Source organism: Stegastes partitus, unplaced genomic scaffold (genome assembly GCF_000690725.1).
Source record: "Stegastes partitus isolate 25-593 unplaced genomic scaffold, Stegastes_partitus-1.0.2 Scaffold1267, whole genome shotgun sequence".
Classification (NCBI taxonomy): domain Eukaryota; kingdom Metazoa; phylum Chordata; class Actinopteri; family Pomacentridae; genus Stegastes; species Stegastes partitus.
Window position 1 is genome coordinate 54,982 of NW_007578998.1, and position 23,594 is coordinate 78,575.

The 23,594-nt window shown below is 43.3% G+C and overlaps 3 protein-coding genes and 1 long non-coding RNA gene across 8 annotated transcripts in view; 1 reads left to right on the forward strand and 3 right to left on the reverse strand.

Moving 5' to 3' along the window:
• Positions 1-4,617, reverse strand: part of anln2 (anillin, actin binding protein 2) — an 18,909-nt gene extending 14,292 nt beyond the window's left edge. For 2 of the 3 annotated variants that reach the window (XM_008297981.1, XM_008297980.1), the window contains exons 1-6: positions 4,538-4,617; positions 3,102-3,201; positions 2,837-3,004; positions 2,356-2,451; positions 1,824-2,005; positions 1,177-1,269 (exon numbers count right to left, since the gene is read on the reverse strand). In XM_008297981.1, coding sequence (XP_008296203.1) covers positions 1,177-1,269; positions 1,824-2,005; positions 2,356-2,451; positions 2,837-3,004; positions 3,102-3,195 — 633 coding nt within the window. In that variant the 5' untranslated portion in view covers positions 3,196-3,201; positions 4,538-4,617. The remainder of the gene's footprint in view (positions 1-1,176; positions 1,270-1,823; positions 2,006-2,355; positions 2,452-2,836; positions 3,005-3,101; positions 3,202-4,537) is intronic. The other variant, XM_008297982.1, reaches the window with a different exon arrangement.
• Positions 4,618-10,738: 6,121 nt separating this feature from the next.
• LOC103369299 (C-C motif chemokine 3-like 1) lies at positions 10,739-12,124 on the forward strand. Its single transcript, XM_008297983.1, has 3 exons — positions 10,739-10,897; positions 11,709-11,832; positions 11,918-12,124. The coding sequence occupies exons 1-3, from the start codon at positions 10,750-10,752 to the stop codon at positions 12,018-12,020; spliced, it is 375 nt and encodes a 124-aa protein (XP_008296205.1). The 5' UTR covers positions 10,739-10,749; the 3' UTR covers positions 12,021-12,124.
• A 632-nt stretch (positions 12,125-12,756) lies between these two features.
• Positions 12,757-14,604, reverse strand: LOC103369300 (uncharacterized). The gene is made up of 5 exons (XR_520822.1): positions 14,242-14,604; positions 13,409-13,441; positions 13,293-13,314; positions 13,051-13,160; positions 12,757-12,812 (listed from the first exon to the last, which is right to left on the reverse strand). It is a non-coding gene; the product is annotated as an uncharacterized LOC103369300 (long non-coding RNA).
• A 5,764-nt stretch (positions 14,605-20,368) lies between these two features.
• LOC103369301 (septin-7-like) overlaps positions 20,369-23,594 on the reverse strand; it is a 61,006-nt gene continuing 57,780 nt past the window's right edge. For all 3 annotated transcript variants that reach the window (XM_008297985.1, XM_008297984.1, XM_008297986.1), the window contains exon 13: positions 20,369-23,332. In XM_008297985.1, coding sequence (XP_008296207.1) covers positions 23,293-23,332 — 40 coding nt within the window. In that variant the 3' untranslated portion in view covers positions 20,369-23,292. The remainder of the gene's footprint in view (positions 23,333-23,594) is intronic.

Genomic DNA, 23,594 nt, shown 5'->3' on the forward strand with positions numbered 1-23,594 from the left:
AAAGTGAGTTAACAACAAGGTGGAAGAGAAAGTAAATCCCCCTGAAGTGATGCTATCAACACCCTGTAGGCTACAGAGATGACGAGGACAGTGATCTTTAAGTACACATAAAAAAAACAAGAAAAAACTCCACTGACTGTAAATAACACCTCTGTGTCTTCAGTGAACTTCCCCAAAACCACCACACAGTTAAAGAAGTGCTCCGTTTAACAAGTGAAGGTCATTCTGCTAAAACAGTCGTGTAACGGGGAATTCTGCACCAGCGGTTCAGTAATGTTCAGATATTCTTATTCTGTTCTGATCCAGCTGGACTCAGGTGTAAAAACCCCCAAAGTGAGCAGACGGTGCAGGAGTTCCTAAATCACTGACTCACGTCCCAGGGCTGCATGGGAGGCCACTGAACTCTCCTTTTAGACAGAGGGACCCAGTAGAAGGAGGAAGACGAGGACGAAGGACCAGCAGGGGTCCATCTCTGCTGACGTTGTTGACATGAAAATAAAACCTCATGCTAACTGCTCCACATTACAGGAAACCCAATCCACAGAAAATAATGTGAATAAACACGTTGAATGAAACGAAAAAGTGTTGAATCAATCCTGACAGTGACTGACCCAGTGTCTCTCTGTTTATATATAAAGACCTTCTGGATCTTTGGCTGCACAGGAAATAAAATCCCCCCAAAAAAGGAGCCTAAAACAAAAAGAAACTTCTAAAGGAAAATATATATGTAACTGTCCAGATACACAATATTAAAGTCCAATTAGGACAAAACAGCTAATTAAAAAATGACAAAACAAATATGGAGCGAGATCCAATAAGATTTATGATGTAAACGTTAAGTTATCTGATTTTCAGACACTGCAGCAGCTTCTCTGTATTTGGCAAAAGACAAGTTCTATAAAAAGCTGAGTTTGTTCTTCTGCAGATCTGGTTCTGGTTCTTCTGCCTCATAAACAACCAGTCTGTGGTGCATTTTTTAAAGAAATATCTGCACTTCTTTGTGATTTCTGCTAATTTGGTTTAAAAACAGTCTATCATGCTCGAGTAAATGAAACCCCGGCTAACAACTGGTTAGAAAACTGAACCTTTACTCCTAATTCTTATCATTTAGTGGATTTTCCGTCTTGAGGACCCTGTACTTCCTCCCCATTATAATAAACCACAACCCAAACCCACCTGAGCCAGCGAGGAGTCGGAGCTGCTCCTCTTCAGCCAGGCGTTCTCGCTGATCGGCTGGAAGGGCAGCTGGCTCAGCTCCTGCTCCCGCTCCTGGACAACCGGGTCACATTTCAGACGCATATCCCACATGTAAATCCATTTACTCTGACATTTGAGTACATATGTTTATTCTTAAGGTACTGTAGCTGGTAAAAGCTTCGATAATAAAAGATTCAGACGACACCGTGGAGACCTGATGTGTCGGAGGAACGATCGGCTGTAGGTGTGCAAAATATGGATTTCTATAGTTTCATTTTTATCTATTTTTAGGTGCAATATTTAATTTTTATCTCATTTTTAGGTGCAATATTTCATTTTCATCAAACATTTAGGTGCAATATTTCATTTTACCATTTTTTTTTAGGTGCAACGTTTCATTTTTATCCAATTTTTGATGCAATATTTCATTTTTATCCAATTTTTAGGAGCAATATTTAATTTTTTATATAATTTTTAGTTGGAATATTTCATTTTTATCAATATTAAGGTGCAACATTTAATTTTTAACAATAATACAACAATAATAATAACTTCATTTATATGGTATTTCTCAACAGACAGGGGGAAAAAAGAAAGCACTGATGATGAACCCTGATCAAACCAACCTGGCGAATGCGGGACGTCTGCTTGGAGCTCGGCGTCGTGGTTCCCTGGAGCTTCTGCTGAATTTCAGACACAAAGTCGGAGCGGGTCCGCAGACAGGTGTTGGCGGGGCTCAGGCTGGGGGCGGGGCTAGTCGGGAGGAGGGGCTTAAAGCGCTCCATCCGCTGACTGAACTCTCCCTCACCTGGAGGAAGAAAAACGGTCGTTCAGGTGTGTTTTCATTAATAGTTAAAGATAATGATAGTACGTGGCTGTAGGAGCCTCCTCCTGTTTTACTGCCTGAACTAATATTAGTCGTGTCCCTGCTACAGAGATGAAGCAGTGATTCTACGGTACACTGATGAACTGGTTCTGAAACAACACAATCATATGAACATTTCTCACCTCGTCGTGTGTTGTTTTAGGTGAAAACTCAGCAGCTAAGTGAAGCAAATCCTCCACCTGGAAGCTCTGTTTATGTGTAGCTGTGCTGACTGCAGCCTGTGCATGTGTGATATATGTCTAGAGTTCAACACAAACACTCGCTGTTCGTACCGAGGAGATGCTCTCTGAAGCCCTTGCTGTGGATGCTGACTGACGGCCCGTCGCTGCCCGGATCAGAGAGGCATCGCTGGGTCGGAGGAGCTCCTCCTGACAGGAAACAAACACTTTCTCCTGTAAACTGCAGCGTTGCTCCGACACCAACACTGTCTGGCTCCACAGATTGCTCAACACCGTGACAGCAGCTCTTATCTCGCTGATAGATAATCCAGCTTGACTTTTGATCTACGATGACACATGCAGCCAAATCCAGAGCGACGCTATTTTCAAATATGAGTCGATTTTGTGCGTTTACAACGTAGCTGAAGCCAGTGCAATAAACCCTGAAGGTTTGGGGTTTCAACCACCTGCTGAACTGTGTCGTGTTACAGCGAGCAGAGCTTCTGACACTTAATCTAATCCCACTGATTAAGAACTGGGTGGACACAATATGAGCAGGCACATTTCAACTGTAAGAACAATAATTCACAGTCACCTTCTCTTCTCTGGGTGAGCTGCTGGACTCGAGACCGGACTGACATAACTATCGGCGTGTCCGGTTTTGCCTCCAGCTCGGCCAGGCGTCCAGAGGAAGACGGTTTAGGACTGCGGTTCTCCAAACCGGACGCTTCCAGACGCCGCCGCTTCTGGCCATCATTCGCCTCTGAAACGTCAGAAGGAAGACACAAGGCACGAACGTAAATCACTGCAAAGAGCGCCGTCGATGTGTGCACAGTGTGTTCTTATGAAGACAAACAAACCGGGTGCTGAGAAGATGTTCTCCTCAGTATCTGACAGGGGTTCTCTCTGTCTCTTCATGCTGGCGTTGCCACCGTTTTCCTCGCCAGCTTCCATGCTGAGCTGCAAACAGAGACATCACACACTGAACACGTATTTAAAAAGCTCTCACACACCTCAAAGAAAAACAGCACACGTACAAAAACAGTCACGGTGGTTAAGAGCAACTGCTCCCTTTGTCCGTACCACAGATCCTGCAAAAGGTTTTTCTGAGGGAAATAAATAAATGTTTTGTTTTTTTTTTTTTTGCTCATTTTAGTGTTTTGCAGCTTCTCTTTTATTTTTTATTTTTTTACCTCCACCGGGATTTGAGCAGTTTTCATGTGACTGCTCGATGCCATTTATGGCTATTTTCATTTCCAGTTAATCTGCTGATTATTTTCTGTTGTTTTCTGTATAAAGAGTCAGAAAATTAACCTGAAACCAAAATGAGCATGTTCAAAGAGAAAATAAGTAAGAAAATATTTACTAATACTTATTTAATTAGGCTTTTATCCCCCTTAAAATGACGGAAACTGATTAATCAATAAAAATAAATAAAAAGCTGTCAATTAATTTAACAGCTGACAAGTATTTAATGAATCCTTCCAGCTCTGTTGTGATTTATTTGGTGAATCCTTGCTGATTGTTTTTAGCTTTCCTGACACTCAGGCAGGTCAGTTTGTACAATGCATGTTATTGTAGGGTCTTAACGTAAATATCTAAATTTGTTTGGCACGTTTATAATCTTATTTATCTACAGGAGACAGCTTTTGATCAGCATCTGTTGTTTAAAATGTAGATTACGGTTTGAATTGACAAAACAGGTAGCTAAGCTCAGCTGCATTAACTTGGTTGAATAAATCACAATTCACAATCCTTTCTTTATTTTCTCTCAAGTGTAATTCAAATTTGCCACAAGAACTCAGACAGAACCCAGAAGGAGCATTTAGGAGCACATTAAAATCACTGCACAAGTAAAATGCCATTAGAACAAACACCTGATGCTAGCTAGCTAAAGTTCTGTCCAGAAACTGGAGTTAGATTTATTAAAAAATGAAAGTTTTTAACAATATTATACAATAAATAAAACGTGACAACGCCCACTGCAAGAGCCTCCAGGTAGCTTCACTCAGCCACAGTTAGCTGCTTGTGCTAGCCAGTTAGCCAAACACACTTTTTGTTTGCACAGCAACGATTTAGTGGTTAAATGTAATAAATGTTCTCTTTCCTGAACATTGCCAAGCTGTCATTTGACAACCGTGTACGCGTTAACGACACGGTCCTTTAAGTTAGCCAGCTAGCTCTCTCCAAGCTAACTCACCTAACGTTCGCCGACTTATCGCTAGCCTAGCTTAAAGTTAGCGCTACGAGCTAACGTTGGCGGCAGCAAACCGCCGCGTCAGCTGCGGTTTCTTACCTGAGAAGGTGTCTGGGCTGTAGAAACAGGTCAACTGACACGAAACAAGCAACAAGCGTCCCGTTGTTTCGGTCTCCTCCTCCTCCAACTTTGAATTTCAGCGGGTCTTCTGACGTTAAACGGAACCACCGGAAATATCCCGGAAGAGCAGCCCGGTTACCGTAATCCTCCGCTGACACGCGCACTGCAGGGTGTTAAAATCGGATCCCGGATTTACCGTAAAACACAGAGTAGCCACACAATAGATTTAGACTTAGACTGACTTTATTAATCCCAGAAGGAAATTCTGTTGTTTCAGCAGCAACATTCAACAAGGGGTAAACAAGCAAACAGACAGCACAGAATATTAGGGTATAAAATGAAGGTTACATCAAGTAAAATAAAAAAGGATAAAAATAAAGAAAATATAATATAGAAAAGTCAACAAATTTACAAGAATATATGAGATAACAGCATAACATATGCAAATGTGCTCACAATAAAGCATACAAATATCCACAGAGATGTGAATCTGGACCTTGAGTTTAGCAGATGTTTATGCTGGAGGACTGAATATGATCCACAGGCTGTCTGTCTGTAAGCATTTTCTTTATTTACCAGTACATGCCTGCAACAGGTGGAAGGACCCTAAAACGAATTAATACCATCTGAATTTCATGTTGAATGTCCAGGTCAAGGTCATTTCTATCGTACATGAGGGGCAAACAGCTAGGCTGAACTCTAAAACCAAAAAAAAAAGTGATGATAAGATCAAGATGATAAAATAATAAAATCATCATCAGCCATGAACAAAAAAATGTGACAATAGAAGGAAATAAATCTGAATAGATTGAAATAACTAAATAACCATCAGTAATTGAGAAAAGAGAACATAAATTAAAATAAAATACATAAAAAAATACAATTATCATCAGTCATAGACAAGAAATGACAATAAAATAAAATAAAAGAGTTTAAAACAATAAAATAAAACAGAGACTTTATAGCAGAAAGAAAATCAATAATGCACCCAGATGTTTAAATGCAATCTGTTTGCCTCCGACCCACTGAGACCCGCTGCTGGACTGCAGGCAGAATGACCACAACTAACGTTAATAAACAAATTAAACACATTTTTTGGTCACTAATTAAAAGTTACCTGGACGTCCTGTTGACATAAAGGCAAAACATAATGATTTGAATCTGTAGATGTGTAGATTTGAACAAACCAGTTACATTCGTTTGGATTTGTAGCTCAGTCGCTGCGTTCTGTCATATCACCAGTTTAACTGCAAGTCATGCTTCCAGCTTGCTGATTAAAACTGATGCAGATGCTCGACAGACGTGTAAATAGGTTGCGGCTGTGCTTCTAAAAGCAGCTGAGATAAGATCTTGTGAACGTCGTCTCCATCAACTCATTCTGCACCGGGTAGTTTTGCATAAAGAGGAACTGAGTCATGGTGAGCAGAAGAGTGTAATTCACCCTGGAGGAGGCAGAAACCTGTGACTTCTGTTTGTATTTATAACTCTCAACCTTCAGATTAGAGACATTTTTAACCAACGAAACCATCACCTTTGACTTTTAATGCCAGAACAACACCGAGTGCATGTTGTCACAACTTCTCATCATCACACATGATCACACACCGGCGAAATATACAGCAACAGACGGGCTGGAAAGTCACTTTTACAGGATTTAAAATGCTTTAAAATGGAATGAAAACTGCTGAGGACTTGAGGAGAACGAGATGACCTAATAATAAATATATATAGAAGTATGTTTCTTGAGCAAACAAGCTTTTAAAGTGAAAAACAGGACAGAGACAGTTTTATCTGTCAATAAATCCAGATTCCGTGCTGACAGAACACAGTCAGTAACTTCAAGCTGCATTTAAAAATCCACTTTAAACACTCAGTAAACCAGCAAAACTGAACCTCCAGCGCCTGCAGGGGCCGACTAAACAGTGTTAGTGTTCGTTTAATTTTGCCCACTTAATTTGAATATTTGCTTTTTTATTAGAAATTAGACTTGATTAATTTCACTTTTCAGTGTAATCAACACAGAGAAAAGCTGTCAGGCCCAAATCATCAGCAGGACATCTGACAGTTATCCTCTTTCTAGTGAACATCAAATGTACTTAAATAAAGGTTTTAAAATCAACTAGAGCTGATCAAAGTGTCCCCGTTATAGGACAGGCAGCAAAAACAGAAAACAGGATGGAGACGAGTCCTAGAAATAAAAAGAAGAGAGATTAAATTTTGAAATGAAAACAGTCAGTGCAGGATGTCAGAAAATTCCTTAAAACATGTCAAACATCAGTCAAAAACCACAAAATGTTTTCTACCAAGAAAAACTAGCAAATAATCACATCTAAGAAGCCAAAGTCAGACGATATGAGCTTGAAAATATACTCCAATAATTATACATAGTCAAAAAAGTTGCAGGCAAACAAACTGAAAATTACATTTCTAAATAATTTGATGTTTGGATTTAAAAAAAAATAAATAAAAATCAAATCAAATGTACTTGCACATTTTAAAACAACCCCAGTTGTTCAAAGTGTTGTCTATGTTATAAGACAGGCTAAAAGTAGCAAAAATCAACGCGTAGAACAACATAAAATTCATATAAAACATCAAAATAAATACATAAATGAATAAAGCGGGACAACTCAGGAAATCAGATTCTATTTCTGAGGCTGAAGCTGAACCCATGCAGATCGGACTCAGCGGTGCCCCCAGGAGCCTGAACAGAGGCGTGCCAGGAACACCTGCACCTGTACTGCAGCAAACCTGGTCCCACGAGACCAGGAAAAGATCGGACTCATCTGTAACCAGAGCTGAACTTCAACCTCCTCTGTTCTTCTACTTCAGCTTTCAGCCTCTCTGTTGGAACTCCCAGTCGGTTCCAGTTCAAGCTTTGGTGGATTCTGGTGCGGAGGAGAGCTTCGGTGATAGTCACATGGCAGGACAGCTACAGAGTCCTACTGAGTCTCTGGATGGTCCTGTGGAACCACAAGCCCTCAACAGACTCTCCCTGGCTCGGGTCCAAGAAAAGACTGTTTCCCTCATTATGGCTGGCAACCACCGTGAGACCCTGGCTTTCCATCTCATGGACCATTCAGATTCACCTCTGGTTCCCGGTTATCCCTGGCTCCAGCTTCACAGCCCCCAAATTGGCTGGTCAAAGAAAGAAATCAAGTCCTGGAGCCTTCCCTGTTGCACCACCTGTCTCCATTCTGTGCTGACCCTCTGCATCCTCAGTCTCCTGTGCACCCACAAAAACCGTTGATCTTATCAAGGTACCCCTTGAATACCTTGACCTGGCTCAGGTATTCAGCAAGGATGACGCTGTGTCCCTGCCTCCCCATCGCCCATATGACGGCGCCATCAAGCTGCTGCCTGGAGCCACTTTACCCAGCAGCCGATTGAACAATCTGTCAAAGCCTGAACAAGCTGCAGTGGAGATCTACATCCACGACTCTGGCGGCTGGGATAATCCGTCCATCTTCTTCACCAGTGAGGGCTGGATTCTTCTTCGTAGGTAAAAAAGATGGAACCCTGAGGCCGTGTATTGATTTTCGAGGGGTCAACAATATCACGGTAAAGAATACTCACACATATTAATAAACTCTGCTTTTACACCATGGTTGGAGGGAGCTGAGCATCCGTTCATCGTTTGGACTGATCATAAAAACTTGGAGTACATCCGATCAGCCAAGAGAGTGAACTCCTTCCAGACACGCTGGACTCTGTTTTTTGGACGCTTCAAGTTTTCCGTCACCTACCAACCCTGGTCCAGGAATGTGAAGCCTGATGCCTTGTCCCATCAATTTTCTGTGGAGGAACCTCCGGACAAGCCAGAACCTATTCTGCCCAGGACTTGTGTGATCACCTCCTTAACTTTGAAGGTGGACGGCCAGGTTTGTCGAGCTCAGGCGCTGCACCTACACCCAGGTAACGGCCTACCAGACTCTTTGTTTGTCCCAGACTCTGTGCGTTCTCAGGTGCTGCAGTGGGCCCATTCCTCCAAGGTGTCATGCCATCCTGGGACATCCCGCATCCTTGAGGTCCTACGTCAAAGATTCTGGTGGCCTTCCATAGAAAACGATGCAAGGGAGTTTGTATCGGCCTGTTCAGTCTGCGTGGGCTGTAAAACATCCAGTCAGCCTTGAGAAGGATTACTACAGCCACTTCCAGTGCCACATAGGACTTCTTCACTGGGTTGCCCCCATCCCATCCCAGGGTAATACTTTCCCTCGTAGACCGCTTCTCCAAGGCAGCCCACTTTGTCCCTCGGTCCAAACTCTGCTCCACCAAAGAGACTGCGGGCATTATGGTCAACCAGGTTTTCTGCCTCCATGCGATACCTGCGGACATTGTTTCAGATCAGGGTCCTCAATTCACATTGGAGGTATGGAGGCATTTCTGTGAAGCATTGGGGGCAACCATCAGTCTAACCTCTGGTTTCCACCCACAGTCAAATGGTCAGATTGACTGAGCCAACCAGTCATTGGAAACCTTTCTGAGGTGTATTACAGCGGAGACTCTGTCGGCCTGGAGTTTGCAGCTTCCCTGGGTGGAGTATGCGCACAATTCTCTGACTAACTCTTCTTCTGGCTTATCCCCGTTTCAGTGTTCTCTGGGTTATCAGGAACCATTGTTTCCCGCACTGAACCGAGAGATTCCTGTTTCGTCTATCCAGACATATATGAGGAAGTGTGAAAAGACCTGGACAAAGGCCCGGGCGTCGCTTCTCCAAGCGGGACACGGGATGGAACGCCAGGCCAATCGTCGCTGTGTCCCGGTTCCTGAATACTCACCAGGTCAGAAGGTTTGGCTCAAAGCTAAAGACATTCTCCTTAAGGTGGAGTCAAAGAAGTTGGCCCCTCACTTCATCTGTCCCTTTGCAGAGGGTCATCAATCCGAGTGCTGTGAGGCCGAAACTCCCGGCCTCCATGAAGATCCATCCGACGTTCCATGTTTCGCAGATCAAGCCGGTGAAAGACGGTCTTTTGGCCCTTCTGCTCCATCCCCCTCCACCGCCCAGGGTGGTGGGTGATGCTTCCGCCTACACGGTTAGGCATTTGTTGGATTACCTGAATGAGCACACCTGCAGCAAGGAGTGGTGATGCTGCAACAACCCCTCACTCACAATATAAGCAACGCTCAGTCCACTACTGGACGCTGGACCATGAACCACGATCAGCTAGTTTGCCCAGGCTCTGTACGTGTTCTGATCCGTGATTCTTGTTCAGTGTCTAACCGGTTTCTGTTCAGCTCCAGTTCCAAACACTCATTCCCTGGAAAGCTTCTGAAGACCTCCACTCATCTGGTTCATCTCTGCCATCCACAATCCAGTTCCTGTCTGTAAGCCTCCGGTCTCTCAGTGAATCTGTTAGCTTAGCGTTAGCTTCTGTAGTTTGATTGATAGTCATCTGCTAACCTGGTTAACCTGTGTTTATTGACTCTGCCCGACGTGGCGATACCAAACTTCAGTAGATTAATTTATGGTAATTTGATCGACATCTTGAATCTGTCGCTGTGTAATTTGACGTCCAGTCCAGCGGTAGGTGCTACTGAGCTCTGTTTCGGCTTCCTTTGACCTCGGTTTCCTGTTCCTGTATATTTCTTGATTTGTAAAATAAAAGTCTTTATTGTACTCTTGGGTCTGCGCGTGAGCTCCAGAACCTGAACCGTGACATAAAAAACAGCCTGGAAATTTATGTTATGCTGTTTGTTTGGTTCCAGAAATGTTTCCCAAAAACCAATATTGAAATTAAACGAACAACAAAAAAAAATCTGTAAAATAACATAATAAAAATGTGGGAAAACAAGACTTAAAATGTAATAAAGCAACTTAAATAAACTGGGTCGGATGTACAGGTGGGTTTACACTGTGAGTGAATTTAACTGAAGCATGTAATTGTAAAAGGAAACGGACAGCAAACGTTCATTACATGTGAGCCTATATAAAACACAGAGGTGTGAGATGAGCTCAGCTTTCCAGCCACGTGCTGAACAGACGCCTCTCTGTGGTGAAGAAGCTGATTTATCTCTGCAGCAGATCTTTGCTGTCACGTCCGTCCTCCGACTGAACACCAGCGAAGCCTCCACTGTTTCCTCACGGCACAAACATGAATTCCCCCAAAAATGACGAGTGGATTAACTCTAGATTCAGGAAGGAAAAACTGACGTCACAGAAATATGAGTTCCCCATAGATGGGGTTTAAATGGACGCAGGACTCAGTCAGCATCACAGCAGACACAAGACGACGAAGAAGCAGAAGCAGAAGAAGAAGCAGCTCATCCTCCTCACCATGAAGACTCTGTGTTTGACTCTGCTGCTGCTCTCAGTCTACTGCTGCTGCGACGCCATGCGTGAGTGTCAGACGTCTGTTTTTGGCCGTTTCTTTACATCCGTGGTCAGTTTTCTGCGTGTTTGCATTAAAAAAAACATCTTTAGTTTAAAATTAGAAGATTCCCAAGAACAGAAACTGCAGCAAAGTTTCCCTGAAATGCTGTAAAACTGAAGAAAAATCAGCTATAGATCAGAAATCATTGTTATTATTATTTACAGTTTACAGTAAATTAATGCTTCAATTGATATAATTTACAGTTTAGGCCTGTTTTTTCTTCACATACTTTTTATTCCAGACACAGGTAGAAACAGAACGCTGCACTGAACGGTGGAATCCTGTAAACTGTGAAAATACCTGTAAATAATGATATTTATAGTATATTTAAATAATGTAGAAACAGTGTGATTTCACTAATAAACTGTTGTAAATAAACGTTTTACGTCAGGCAAGAATAATAATAATAATAGTAATTTTTCAGTCCTTAGAAAAACGTGCTTTCAAATTACAGCAAATACTTTTGGAGTAAAGATATTTTTGACTAATTTAAATGGTGTAATTCTGCAGTTCGTATGAGCAGAAACAGATTTTTGACTGATTTACAGCTTTGGCCTGTTTCCTGTACAGTCTACAGATACATGAAAACTATTTGTAGTGATTTGACAACACGGAGAATCAGTAAAACAACAATGAGCTGTTCAGCAGAACATCGCAGCTAGAACCAGGACGCTGCTCTGTTCTGCAGGTCGACGTCTGATTGTTGGGTTGTGGCGTCGTTTCAACATGTTTGCTGGTTCCAGCTTCATCCTGACTTTGTGCTGTCGCCGTCACAGCTGCAGCGCTGCAGGCCACCGCTCCTGGAAGATGCTGCTTCGGCTTCCAGACCCGATCTTTGCCCCTGAGGCTGGTGTCCGGCGTGGTCCGGACCCACAGCGCCTGTCTGAAGCCGGCCTTCATGTGAGCCTCTCCTGCTGCTTCTTCATTCACCTTCTCTGTTTGTTCACACCACAGCCTGAATGAATGAATGATGTTGTCTGTGCAGAGTCCGGACCATCAGAGGACGAGACTTGTGCTACAGCCAGACGTCCCAGTGGGCTCTGGACGTCTACAACAGAACCACCAGGCCTGAAGGCAGCGGACAGTGAACGCCTGCTGCTGCATCACACTGTGATAAACCAATGTCTGGTTTTACAGGCTTAAGTTATGAAGACTTGTTCTATGTTTTTTAATAAAACACGGTTGATGTGAATCGATGGTTTCGTGTCTTTTCTGAGCTGAGGTTCAGCGAATCGGGTCAGACAAAGAAAAAGAAAATTTTCAGTTTACAGTCACGAACAAAATACATTCATAAAGACCTCATAGATATATATATATATAATAATAACAGTAATACATAACACTTATAGAGCGCTTTTTAAGACCCTCATAGACGCCTTACAGAGTAGGCAAGAACAAAACAAACAAACATAAAATGGGAAAGGAGTTTCCAATGACACGAGAATCTCTGTCACAATAAAACAATCACGTGTTTTGGTTCTTTCATAGGTTTTTTAAAGGTTTTCTGGAGATTTGACAAAATGTGTTGGATCATAAATAGAAAAAGAACAACATGAATGATCAGTTCTATTCATGGAGAAAGTTCTGTTGATCTAATGTTCTTAGCTTCATGGCCTCCTAACTCCTCCTGAGAGGTTCTGATTGACTCCAGCTGCTGNGAACTTGACAACAAGCTGCTGGAGATCCTTTAATGTGAGTCAGGTGTGTTGCGGTAACGTCTAGAACCTGCAGGACAGCAGCTCACCAGGACCGGAGCTGGAGATCCCTGGATGAGAGTTTTTGCAGAGAAGAAAGACACAGAAAGGAGGCGGTGAAGGGCTGAAAACCTTTTCCTGAAACTCATCTCCCAGCAGCCTCCTGATTTTGCCTTCAAGCTTCATCTGAGTGGAGGAGGCGAGACAAAGAGAAGGGAGGGAGACAGACGGGTTAGATCACCGGTGAGCCCAGCCGTGTGCAGGAACGTCTAAACAAAGAGGGTTTAAAGTGGCGTCTGTGCCGCAAAACCCAGCGGCTGTGCAACAAAAGGAACTTACTGCACTCATAAAAGCACACTCAGGTGAACTCAGGTCGTTTTAAAACATCCTACACTCAGAGAAAAGCTGATGCAGTTCGACCGACCTTGTCCAGAGGGAACTTGCTGTGTCCCAGCGAGGCCAGCGTGATCTTATGGGAGCCGACCAGACAGAAGTTACTGGAGCGCCGAGCGTTGAGGGAAGGATGAGCAGCGGCTGCAGGATGAACGGAAAGAAAACGGATCAACATGAAAGGACACGACCATTATGACCAGTTTAAACACAACTAAACCTCCCCAGAGTGGAGTACAGCAGGAGGAATCGAAGCTGAAATAAAATAAAACTCACATGTCAGAGCGTTACTGGATCTCTGTTGGAAACAAAACAAAGTGTTCACAGACGGGAAGCGAGAAAAACACACATCAGGAGAAGGTTTGTGGATTAAAATCAAGCTGGATACTCACAGTTATAGTATTCAGAAGCTTTCTTGGTGTGACCTGAAGGTGTGAAAATACCATAAATCAATTAATAACATTCATATTAATAATACCTTTATTTATAGAGCACATTATTGGAAAGAGAGTTTACAAAACGGAGGATATTCAGCAAGAAAACATCCGTCAGACAGGCAGACAAAAGACCAGAGAAGCAGAACGTCAGCACAAAATGCAAAATACAGAATTTTAACGTAAATAAATCGATAGTACAAAGAACGATTCATACAAAAAACACAATAAAAGCACCAAGAATAAAAGGAAATATAATAAAACTGTAAAAACAAGAGTAAAATAAAACAAGAGAATTACACATTTAAAGTTAATTTAGTCCCTGAGGTCATAATTAAAGTGTCGTTTATTGTTTTTTAAATATTCTTCATTTAAATTAAACAGTTTATTATTAATTTTTTCTACACCAAATCCAGTTTTTATCTTCTTGTAGAAACTGCTGATTTAATGACTTGTGTTTTATTTTGCTGCCTTGTGAAGCACTTCGACCCCGTTCAGGACTTTCATACGTAGAAGGTCCAAGAAAGAATCTGTGCAAAACATCTGCTGGTATTCATTACAGACTTTTATATTATGTTAAATTAATCTTCTGATGAGTTGACGTATTTTTGGTTTGACAAACGTCCCTCTTTCTGTATTTAAAAAAAAAAAAAAATCTTCAAAAATAAAAAAACAATAACCTAAACCAGATGAACTGGGGGGTCCAAAAGACCCCTAAAGTCCTGAACAGGGCTGAGAAGTGTTCTGTAAATAACAATAAATACAATTTGTGATAAACATCGCCTGCTCACCCGGGACTTGGTGGCGGTCCGGTCCACGCTGCAGCTGCTGCTCGACGTGTGCGACTAGATGGGACGAAAACAAGCCCGTAAAAAAACGACAAGTTCTGATAACAGAGTAAAAAAAATGAGACGATTTTGTACAACTGAGAAAACAAACAGAGTAAGAAAAAGGCAAGAAGCCAAACACAGGAGGCCGGTCAGCTGGCTTGGATACCATCATCTGGATACAAACCAAAGTCTAAACTAAACCACGTTACACAATCAAATGAGACAGGAACACAGAGGTTACGAATAGGAACGCTGAGCTCGTCAAATCAAGACAAGGTGAAGTCTTGAACCCTGAGAACATCAAACCATCATCAAGCAAGATGGCCAAGAGTCAACCAGGAACCAGCAGGAAGCAGCTCTGGATGGACCAGAAGCTGCTGGAACACAGCTGTCAGTGTCCACAGGGTCTGACATCAACATGAGCTGAGAGGCTGATGGAGAAGGAAGTTCCATCAGGCATGGAGGTGGCAGCATCATGCTCTGGTTCTGTTCTGCTGCCAGTGGACCTGGAGCTTCACACAAATTAGATGGACCAATGAAGGTGAAAATCGTTCTATACTGGTGCCAGAAAATAAATTAAAAATAAAAAGAAAATGTGGAAAGCTTCATTTAGCCTCCTGCATGTACAGCAAATACAGCAAATGGTGTTCTAATTAATTTAGTGACTGATTTTTATTCATTTAATGAAAACAAGAATCACTCATCCTGTTCTAGCTGTTATCAGGATGTACATAAATATATCAGAACTGGCATGAATATAGAAAAATATCCATGTTTTACAGAAACTGCAGTGAATACATTATTGTGACACTATTTACAGTTCAGGCCTTTTTTAATGACCAACTTGTGAACGAAAACTTTTCTCCTGAAGTTTACCAGAAACAGTTCATCTGTTATTATAAAAGGTGAATATAAAATGTGCATAATGACGGTAAAGTGGTGAAAAATCACAGGTTTAAAAGAAAAACAGTGAAAAGGAGAAGAAATAGAGCGAGTTGTGTTTCAGGCAGACTGTGAGGTGACGTGTTCTACTGCTGGACTCTGATTACTGATGAAGCCTCACAAAGACCTGCTGATGGACGTCTGGGGTCATCAGAGGTCCAGCTTCATCTATGACTTTACATCAGAACTGATTCTGTGTGATCAAACTACATCTGCATCGTGATCACGAAAAAGTAAAATATTTGAACTGTTAAATAATAAAGTACCTTTAAACTACAGTTACATGTACTCTGTTACTGTGCAGCTCTGGATCAGCTCCTCAGCGTGTTCTGTTGACGGGTCATTGATGATCAGAGCAGATCAGTACCGGTCAGATCCAGTTTGTTGTCATGGTGCTGTACATCCAGCAGCAGCACAGGCAGGATGAGAACGTTTCTCCAGGATCCAGGAACTTAAACAAGTGTTTGTATCTCTGGACCAGCAGCTCAGCGTTCTGACAGCTGGTGGCATGAAGCTGCTGATCAGGCTGGAGGTTCTTCCTTCAACGCTCCAGAAACGTTTTACTGATGGCAGCAGTTCAGACAGTTGATGGAGAGGCTGTGAGGAGTCCCTGATGATGTTCAGGGTCCTGCTCCTGGAGAAGCTCTGGAGAAGTTCCTGGACAGAGGAGACCCTCTGAGCTCCTCTAACTGTCCTCTGCAGGGCTTTGTGTCTGACACACTGCAGCTGGAGGACCATGTGGAGATGCAGGATGTCAGGACGCTCTCCACCACACCTCTGGAGAAAGTCCTGAGGATGCTGGCAGGGAGAGAGGCTGGTTTCAGCCTCCTCAGGTAGTGCAGTCTCTGCTGGACCGTCTGATGGTCGCTGTGGTGTTCTGATTCCAGCTCAGATCCTGGAGATCTGCACTCTGAGGAACCTAATGTTCTCCACTCTCTCCACTGTGCAGTTGCTGATGCTGAAGGGAGCACGCTCAGGACGTGACCTCCAGAAGTCGATGATCATCTCCTTGGTTTTGTCCACGCTGAGCAGCAGGTTGTTGTTGCTCCACCAGAACCTCTGGGGTTTCACTTCATCTCTGTTCTTTGGTTCTTTGTTCTGGTGAATGAGTCCCACCACTGTGGTACCATCAGCAGCGTGATGGTCTGGATCTCCTCATGTGTGGCTGCACAGTCGAGTGTCAGCAGTGTGGACAACAGTGGACTGAGCACAGAGTCTGGAGGAGATCCAGAGCTCAGCGGGATGGAGTTGGAGATGTTCTTTCCGACCCGGACAGCCTGGGGTCTTTAGGTCAGAAAGTCCAGGACCCAGACACGTGGCGGTGTCCAGGCCCAGGAGGAGGAGCTTCTCTATCATCCATCCATCATCAACGCTTAATCCTCACCAGGGTCATGGGGGGCGGAGCCTATCCCAGCTGACTCAGGGTGAAGGCAGGTTCACCTGGACAGGTAACCAGTCTATCACAGGGCTACACTTAGAGACAGACAACCAAGCACACTCACATTCACACCTACGGACAATTTACAATCACCAATTAACCTCAGCATGTTTCTGGACTGTGGGAGGAAGCCGGAGAACCCGGAGAGAACCCACGCTGCACGGGGAGAACATGGAGACTCCACGCAGAAAGATCCCGGGTGTCCTCACCAGGACGCCAACCAGAGACCTTCTAGCTGTGATGCTAACAGTGCTAACCACTGATCCACCTGCAGCCCGCTTCTCTGTCAGTCTTCTGGTGTTAAACGCTGAGCTGACGTCAGTGTGCAGGATTGTAGGTGGTGGGTGATGACTGAGGGGGTGGATGTTGATCCTCTGTGGGGCGGTTGGGACGGGAGGCGGACTGAAGGGGATCAGGCAGTCATCCAGACGGGCTCCAGCTGACCTCTGGACCACTGGAACTACGGTGGATGTCCTGAAGCATGACAGCAGCCGCCGATCAGGAGGAAATCGATGCTGCTGCAGCAAGTGATGGAACCAGACGCAGAACTGAAACCGAGCGTGATAAAGATCTGGTCTCCACGTTGCACCGTGGAGCAGCTGACGCATGACGAGGTGATGAGGTTTATTCTGAACTGTGGCTTTCTGGTGTTTGTCTGCGTTACGGTTGGTTTCCTGTTTGTCTGTCTGTACACTGAGTCAGACAGAGATCTGGAAAAACGTTCCAATAAATGTCCTGGAACATCCCATAACCCTAAAAACCTGTGACAGTAACAGCAAACATCCGCAGAACTATGATGTTTGAAGCAGATTTAATTACAGTAAAAAATAAATACATAAAAAATAGCATCAAAGGTCAAAAAAAAAAGGAGCTGGAGGTGCATATCTGTAAAATAAAGACGTGTTTGGCTGATTTAAATACAGCACAGACGGTTTCATTCAGAAATTAACTTCTTTTATTTTAATTGGACATTATTTACAGTTTTATCCTGTTTTTTTTTTATAGTTTACATTTAAACTAATATTTTCCTTTCTGTGATTTTACTCGTTATTATCTGTAATTTAACAAAAAGGGAAAACAAATGTCAAATACAAAGACAGTACAGTTTAAAGTTGTTATTTTTTACAGTGCAGATGAGTCTGGAGCGATGCATGAACCCATATTATAGGTGATGCACATTTAACGGGACATTGTTGTAATTATAATAATGATCAGAACCAGAACCAGCTTTAATGGCCCAGTACGCACACAGGAGTTTGGTTTGCTGTTGGTGTCGCCCCAAGAACTGAAACTATTCCTAAACGCTGTAAAACTGAAGAAAATCAGTTATAGATCAGAAATCATTGTGGTCATTGTTTATAGTTTCACATGTAAATTCAGACTTTAATCAGCTGATTTCATTTTCTTCTTTTAAATGAATAATTAAAAGCTGGAGCTTTGCTCCTGCTAAAGATCTGCAGTAAAACATGTGATCTGCTGACGGCGCCACCGTGGTGGGTCTCATCAGCAGGAACGAGGAGCCGACCTGCAGAGAGGAGGTGACTGGTACCGAGTCAACAACCTGTCTCTGAATGTGGACCAGACTGAAGAGATGGTTGTGGACTTCAGGAGAGGACAAAGGGAGCAGCTCCTCTGACCATCGATGGCTCCGCTGTGGAGATGGTCCAGAGCACCTTGTCCTTGGTGTCCCCCTGGTGGAGGCCCTCACTGGGTCCCTCCACACCAGCTCCATAGCACAGAAAGCCCAGCAGCGCCTCCACTTCCTGTGGAGGCTGAGGAAAGCCCACCTCCCACCCCCATACTGACAGTATTCTACAGAGGGACCACTGAGAACTTCCTGAGCAGCTGCATCACCACCTGGTTTGGAAACTGCACTGTCTCAGACCACAAGGTCCTCCAGAGGGTAGTGAGACCAGCAGGAAAACCATCAGAGTGTCTCTCCCCTCCATCACGGACATCTACACCACCCGCTGCAGCCAAAACCCACCAGCATGGTCAAGGACACACACACACACACACCCTGTACACTCCTGCCGTCCGTATATTTTGGCTCATGGAGCTGAAGGTGAAGAGTTCCATCACAGTCAGTGAGTTCTGATCTTTGGAGCACATGTTGGACATGGGATGTCAGAACTTCTCTTCTAGTAAACGGACCTGTTGGTTGGACCAAACAGGACTGAGCTGGACTCAAGGTTCTCTGGTTTCTGGTTTCGTTTCAGCAGATTAACTGTTAACGAAGGTCCAGTCATGTTCATCCCAACGATCTGGACCAGTGACCCGTAGAACTCTGTTTGTTCTCTGATGGAACCATTGAAACACACGAATCTCTGCCACAAATAAAATCTCCTTTTTTGGTTCTTTTGTAGATTTCTTAAAGGTTTTTTTTTTTTTTAATATGACTAAATCTGTCAATATCTGGTTAGACGTCCAGGTTCTCCTCAGTCGGGTTCTTCTGGTTCCGTCCACCAGCTTCTGGTCCATCTCTGACTCCTCTGGACAGAACCGCTGCAGTTCAACTAAACTCGTCGTCTTTCTGACTCAGACTTGTTCCTTCATCAGTCCACAGGTTCTGGATGGTTCCAGTCAGGACTTTGGGGAGACCAGTCTAGAACCTTCATTCCAGCCTGATGGAACCATTTCTTCACCACTTTGATGTGTGTTTGGGCTCATTGTCTGGTTGGAACATCCAACTGTGTCCAAGATCAACCTTCTGCTGATGGTTTCAGGTTCTCCTGAACAACGTGGAGGTGATCCTCCTTCTTCATTGGTCCATCTACTTTGTGTAAAGCTCCAGGTCCACTGGCAGCAGAACAGAACCAGAGCATGATGCTGCCACCTCCATGCTGGATGCTAGGTTGTGTTTCAATCATTCTGTCATAAAAAGTCAAGAGTTATTGGAAACTCTTCACAACCAAAATGTCCTAAATGACTTAAAACTTTTCTAAAATGACCAAAGTCTGTCCAGAATTATTCCAAAATAACCCAAAAATGACTCCAACATCATCCAGAGCAGCCTGAAATTGGTCCAATATGACTGGAAAGCTGTCTAAACTGACAACTTGTCCAAGCTTACTTTAAAATATGTCCAGAATCAGCTATTGAAGATGACAATAAATGTCAAAAACGCTTCAGAACTTGTTGAAAATGACAGAAAATAGTTTGGAACTCAAACTTTATCCAGAATGACCTGAAAGCTGTCCAACCTAACCTACCATCTGTCCAAAATTACTGAAGTTATTTTAAAAAAAAAAACATCCAACTATGTCCAGGATCAACCTTCTGCTGATGGTTTCAGGTTCTCCTGAACAACATGGAGGTGATCCTCCTCCTTCATTGGTCCATCTACTTTGTGTGAAGCTCCAGTTCAGAGCATGATGCTGCCGCCTCCATGCTGGACGGTAGAAAAAAACTCAATTGAAACTATATTCGACTGTTTAACTCTCTGATGGCACATCCACTGTTCTAGACTTAAATGTTGTTTCTTTATCTGCTGAGCGCCCTTTTCCAGGATAAGTCCTTTTAGTGAGGAGAGGACTTTTTAACATTACACTATGGATAGAAACCCAACAAAACCAAATTACTTCCTCCGTCAGAACCAGGCCCAGGGACCGGTCAGGGTGCAGAAGGTAAAGCCCAGACAAACAACAGACACATGAAGGTGACGTACGCGACGCAAACGTGATTCAAAGAAGAGATCGGTGCACGCTGTGGGGGTTAAAGCATAACCTGTCAACTTTAATATTAACCATGTACAGTTAGAGACAGAACACTCGATAAAACAAAGAAGAGAAGCAGAAACAGTGTGTAATATAGATTTATATATATATATATATAAAAAGAAAATATTACAAAAAAAACCCACCTAAACTTGTTTGAACTTGGTGTTACTGAGGGGCGAGTGGTTCACAAGCGTCTCATAAAATTCAGTCCCTGTTTTAAACTTGTCGGACCACAGAAGTGTGATTAAACGTAGCCTGACCCGGTCCTGAGAACTCATTGGCATAGATGTTCAGATGAATGGAAACGTCCTCCTAAGACGAGCTCTACATGATTCATCCCTCACGTATCACAGTCTGAAAAAAACGAAACAAGAAAAGGCCACCGAGCAGCCAGCAGTATGTACATCATCAACAGATCAGGGCTTCAGGTCGTCCCGCTTGCATTTTGCTTTGAACGCGTCATGAAGAAACTAATCTAAAAGACTCATCTAAGAGTCACTTAAGAAAACTACGAGGGCTTTAAGGAGTCGCTCTTCAACCGTACATAGAGAGTTATTAATATCATCATATGAAAATAAAACATGACAACTCTGGGAAAGAAGAAAAGGGATGTTAGAGGTTCGACCGCCTGAGCGCTACAGCTCCAGACCGACGGAGGAGGTTAGAAGCCTCCGCAGAGGAAGGAAGGGCTTTTCATGAGTCGTCCTTTTTGGTGGTTTTTTACCCAAAAAGGAAAAATGTGAGAAAACCTGCGGACATCAGGGTTCAGGTCGATGACAACATCCATCACTCACGTCACAATAACACACCTCATCACGGTCACCTGGGACGATTCACACCGACGTCGCATAATGTCGTCTATTCAGGAAGGAAACACTCCGTCTAGCCCCGCCCTACTCTTCATCCTCACACACAGCTTTAATAGAACACACCTGCCACTGCACAGCACACCTGTCTGAAGGCCCGGCCACGCCCACTTGGAAAAAGGATCATTATCGGAGTCGAATCTGGAGAAATCGTAAACTGGCACTGTTGACCCAAAACACGACGTCTAGACGTCTGCTTCATCTAAACAAACGTTAGTGAACGTACTAGCTTAGCTGCAAGACGAATGGTTTTGAATTTATTTGGAAAATGTATTTGCCGCCGAAAAAACTAGCTGTGTTAGCACATACGTTAGCGCACTTATGCTAAGGCCAGATGAGATCATTTTATTCGATCAAACTTGATTTGCTATCGCTAACCTCGTTTTAGTCATTAGCCGCATAAGACTTCTTTCGCTATTGGAGAAACTCGTTTATTCAAAACTTCCTGTTTCCTCCAGGACCAGAATTTTTGACAAAAAAAAAAAAACATTTAATTTGAAAAATGTAATCACAAACAAACAAAAGGAAACTAGTTTTGTTAGCAAACATTAGCAAATGCATTACTTTAGCCGAAAGATGCATTTTCTGATGAAAAGTTATTAAACTATCTAAAAAATGCATTAACCCATGAAAAAACAGCTTTGATAGCACTTAGCTTAACTTGTTAGCAAGCTTATCGTTTAACTCAAAAGATTTCAAATGAAAAAAAAAACAAGTTCTCAGACTGATGTGTTTCATATTTCTTTATCTGCACATATTTTAACTGGAAGATTTAATTTGGAAAATGTGATCGTAAACAGGAGAACGAGTTTTGTTAGCAACCGTTAGCGAATGGATTTGTTTTAACTGAAGATGTAGTTTATCTGCTTGTGAAAAAAGCAAGTTCTGTTAGCATACATGTCTTTTGAATTTTATGAATTTGCCAAGAGAAGAAACATGATTTTTATTCCAATGGATGTAAAAAATTAATTAGTAAGTTTATAGTGTAGAGAAAAGATGTCATTTTTTACCCAATCTTTTGGTTTGCTGTTTCCTTGGTTTTAGTTTGTTGAATGATTTAAGTCCTGAGAAATTCCAGCGTCAATAACAGACGACAACGCTGCAGTAGGGTGAGCCGTGCTAGCATGTTAGCGGTTAGCCTGCTGCAGTGGGGTGACCAGTGCTAGCATGCTAGCAGTTAGCCACAATAACGCTGTGGCGTGGTGAGCAGTGCTAGCATGATAGCAGTCAGCCACGATGACGCTGCAGTGGGGTGAACAGTGCTAGCATGCTAGCGGTTAGCCACGAAAACACTGCAGCGGGGTAAACAGTACTAGCATGTTAGCAGTTAGCCACAACAACTCTGTAACGGGGTGAACAGTAATAGCATGTTAGCAGTTAGCCGCGACAACACTGCAGCGGGGTAAACAGTGCTAGCATGTTAGCGGTTAGCCACGACAACGCTGCAGTGGGGTGACCAGTGCTTGCATGTTAGCAGTTAGCCTGCTGCGGTGGGGTGAACGGTGGTAGCATGTTAGCGGTTAGTCTGCATGTGAACGGTTAGCCTGCATGTTAGCAGTTAGCCTGTATGCTAACGGTGGTTAACTGGCCCTGTGAGGATGCGTGAACGTGTTCGGGTGCGACCGGGCCTTAACTCAACCCGTCCTTAGCTGCCTCCTGCTTCAGAAACTTTCCTCCACCTGCACGTTTACCTTCTGCCGACTCGCTCCGGAGTGTTTCAATGTCGTGTTAAATGTCGGGCAAAGAAAGAGCTGCGGGTCTACGGATGCTAGAGAAGGACTACATGTGTACGGATGGCGATGCAGGTCCTCGCCACGACTCGGCTCAGAGGAAGTCGGCCGCTCCTCCTTGTCAGGAAATATAGGAAAATAGAATCTCACAAACACATGCACTCCCCATGAAGACGGTGTGGCGCTGCAGAGAGGCCGGCGTGTCGTGTGTGTGGGTGTCGTGTTGAGCTGTTGGGTTGTGTTCTCTGAGGACCACCAGAGCTTCAGAGGGGATCAAAGAATAAAGGTGTGGAGCTGAAGCAGAGGCGGCGTCGGCTTCAGAAGATCTTCCCTTTCTTCTTGTTCTTCTCCATCGTCCTGGGAGAGAAGAAGTCAAAGCGTTACCTCGACGTTTTGGGTTTTTATCCAAAAAACATCCTGGTTTGGCTTCAGAGTAATAAAAAAAGTAAAACATGTAATTACTGAAGTCTTCACCTCCTTTAATTAGGTATCAAATCTGTTGTTTTTGAAATTCCTGTTGAGAAAACTGCGATCACAAAAACAATAACGAGGAAAAAACTCTTTTATGTCAAAGTGAAGCTGATTTCTACAAAAGTGAAAAGTCAGTTTAATCAAAATT